Source organism: Papaver somniferum, unplaced genomic scaffold (genome assembly GCF_003573695.1).
Source record: "Papaver somniferum cultivar HN1 unplaced genomic scaffold, ASM357369v1 unplaced-scaffold_21, whole genome shotgun sequence".
NCBI classification, from domain to species: domain Eukaryota; kingdom Viridiplantae; phylum Streptophyta; class Magnoliopsida; order Ranunculales; family Papaveraceae; genus Papaver; species Papaver somniferum.
In genome coordinates this window covers 17,323,658-17,326,903 of record NW_020631041.1, presented here as the reverse complement: position 1 = coordinate 17,326,903, position 3,246 = coordinate 17,323,658, and the positions used below count along the sequence as shown (strand labels likewise).

At 39.3% G+C, this 3,246-nt stretch overlaps 1 protein-coding gene across 1 annotated transcript; it reads left to right on the top strand.

The window, feature by feature from the left end:
• Positions 1–1,459: 1,459 nt before the first annotated feature.
• On the top strand, positions 1,460–2,361 carry LOC113339347. The gene is made up of 2 exons (XM_026584634.1): positions 1,460–1,638; positions 1,800–2,361. Exons 1-2 carry the CDS (start codon positions 1,518–1,520, stop codon positions 2,255–2,257), a joined length of 579 nt encoding a protein of 192 aa, XP_026440419.1. The 5' UTR covers positions 1,460–1,517; the 3' UTR covers positions 2,258–2,361.
• Positions 2,362–3,246: the final 885 nt, after the last annotated feature.

Sequence of the window (3,246 nt, the reverse complement as noted above, 5' to 3'; positions counted from 1 at the left end):
AAATTTGTTATTTCCGACATGGTCTTCATCACTACCGGCATGCTCTTCATCTATGCCGGTATGGTCTTCATCACTACCGGCATGGTCTTCATCTATGCCGGCATTGGTCTTCATCACTTCCAGCATGTCTTCATCACTTCCGGCATGGTCTTCATCACTTCCGGCATGGTCTTCATCAATACCGGCATGGTGTTCATCACCCGACGTGGTCCTCATCGCTTCCGAATGATAAAAAAAAATCGTTTTCAAGGGAGTGGGGAAATAGAGAATTTAAAAGGGAAGAGAATTTGAAAGGGAGTGGGGAAAATTTAGAGTTTGAAAGGGAATGGGGAAAACTCTAATTTGAAAAGGAGTGGGATAAATGGGGGATATGATTTTGATTTTTGATTTTAAGTTTTTTTTTTTTTGAGCAAAGGGTATTTTAGTATTTCATACCCAAAAATCATCCCTTAGCACACACCATGGGTTGGGGGAAGTAATCTATATCCCCCAATTAATTTTTTTATCCCCCAATTTCGCGTTCTAAAAAATGTTAGGAGGAACATGGTTGTTATATAGGGAATAGGGTTGCAGGTTTAAGTCGAATTTTGATTTTTTGACGATGGGTAAGTTGAATTCGCAATTTCTATTTTTCCGTTACCACTTATTTAAATGGTGTGCAAGACAATAATCTCACATCACTAGTTTCCGCATAATGAACTTAAAATATAATATGAAAGAGCCGCTCCATTCATCGCCAATTGGTTTTGAGTTGGATGCCCGCATACTTTAACATGGTATCATAGCTAGGTCAGTACGTGGGGGTGTAGGCCGAATTAGTGGCCACCGTGACCGAATGAGTGGTCACATGTGCATCTGTGACCAAATGACTGGTCACTCGTATGACCTGTACGTGGGGTGGACCGTGACCAAAAAGTTACCTGCACACTCATGACCCACACGTACGTAAGTCCACATGTTAGGCCGGATGACTAGTCTTACACGTGAGAGAGGGTGTGAAAGGACAATAATCCCACATCACTAGTTTCCGCATAATGAGCTTAAAATATAATATGAGAGAGCCACTCCACTCGTTGTCAATTGGTTTTGAGTTGTATTTATTTTCAAATATATTTTATCTAATCAAATAAAATCTTAAATTAAGTTGAAAATAAAATTTACAATTAAGCAAAGAAATTGCTAGATACCTTGCCGCGATGCAAATGCATAAAGAAGAAGTCGAAATTAATATGGCACAATCTTTCAGGCTATGGATTAACCCCAGCTCAATTCCCACCGTACCGAACTTCTGCAATTGGCCAGGTTTGGAGCCTTCAATCACGCAGAAAAAGATAAGATGTGGATCCCTTTTCAAAGTTGTGCACATGGGGCATGTATACAAATCAATTTTTTGGCCTCCACTTGGGAATATCTAAACGTTATTTTCCTGATGGTGTCGGTGGGTTACTCATATTGGTAATCAGTTATAACCAACGGCCGTTGCATCATATCCTCTCCATTCACTAAATTTCTTCAGGATGAAAATGGCTTCTTTTTGTTCTATATTTGTTTCGAATGTTTTGTTCCTCCTGGTTTCGACTGTTGTTGTTTCTGCATCCATGGATCACACAAGTGCCGTGGACTCGGCTTTACCTTCTTGTAAGTATCACCGTGAAAGTGCTTTGTGGCCAACTTCATCTCGATTTAGTTTGTTAACTATATTTGTCGTCGTATTTTCCAAATAGGTGCAATTTGAGATCCATAGAGTTTAAAACAGGTTTCTAATTATGCAGTGTGTCTAATTTGTTGTGTTTATGCAGTAGAGATTGGAGCTCTTACGGCGGATACAACCTTCAAATGTGACACTGAGATCGGCGTCCACACGACTAAGATATGGCCTCCACTTGCATTATGCACAACCTGTTTGGCTTATTGTTTTGGCTCACGCGATGCATTAGGTACCACCTTGCTTGACTATAAGTGCACACATCTTCAACCGAGTGGAATAATGCAATGCGACTGCTGTAGTAAAAAACCCACACCTCCACCATGTTCCCCTCCTCCACCTTCAGGCGGTCAGTGTGAAACGGGAGACACATACACAGAGACTACAATGCCAACATCAAATTGCGCAGATTGTACAACTTGGTGTAAAGAAGACTGTTCGGAATTAGGAGGTCGTGTTATTGAGGACAAGTGCGCGATAGGTGAATCTACATTTGTAAGGCGTTGCAAGTGTTGCTGTCGTGGAGGAAACTCTGGTCCAAAGTTGTCCTAGTTTCCCTTCTGATGCGCAAATTGAAGTTAATTATGGTCGTCGGTATCATCAATGTAATATCGAGTGGATCCATTAAGCAACTCTTATCCTCTTTTTTTTTTGGATCGGTCGGTAGCTCTTAGCATTTTATTTATAAAGGTTCACATTAACTCAAAGTTCTAGAAGTCAAGCTCGGTTTACTTATCGTCAAACTGCTAGTTGATGTCAAATATTTGAATCGAAACCTTGCAAAATTGTCACGTCATTGGTAACATCTGAAAATGTTCCTGGAGGCACAAGGCCCATAGTGTGAAACTGGGCTTAGTCTAAGAAGAAGGTGGGCAAGATGGTGTACTAGTTAAGACCTTCATAAAGGACATTTATCCTTACGATTTTCTTCATAGTGAAACCATGGTGCACCATGATTAACTTCTTGTAATTAACGCTACATGTACCATTTGAATTTAGGGAATGAAATACAGTATAATCATGTAAGCCTTTGGATTTTTCCTGTTTAAAGAAGGAAGGAAAAATAGTCAAATAATAACAATTTGTTAGTCTGTTGAAGCCGGTTCATCTTAAAAATCAATCATGTTTAACATCTTGTTTCCTGCAATTGTTATTCAAGAAGTTTTCCAAAACTTTTTTAGTAATCTTTATCCTTATACTCCTCAGGCAGCGGACTGGAGTTATTTTTGGTGATATCTTCATGCTTCAACTGTGAAAACCTTATCTAAACCCTAGAAACTTCTCTATCAGTTTTGAGGTTTTTGAAATCATTCTGAATAGTCTTACCCCCAGCAAACTCAGTTTAGCAATGTCCAAAATAACACTGCAGAACTAGGTGAGCTTATTTTTTGTTTTTCACCTACTCCTTTTCTTGATGGCTTCAGCAGCATGTCAATTAAGCTAAGAATTAATTTATCTCAACCCATCATCTATGGTACTTGGGGACCAAATGAATTTCATGATGTTAATTGGAATGTTTTCCAATTCTTGGATCTTCCTAG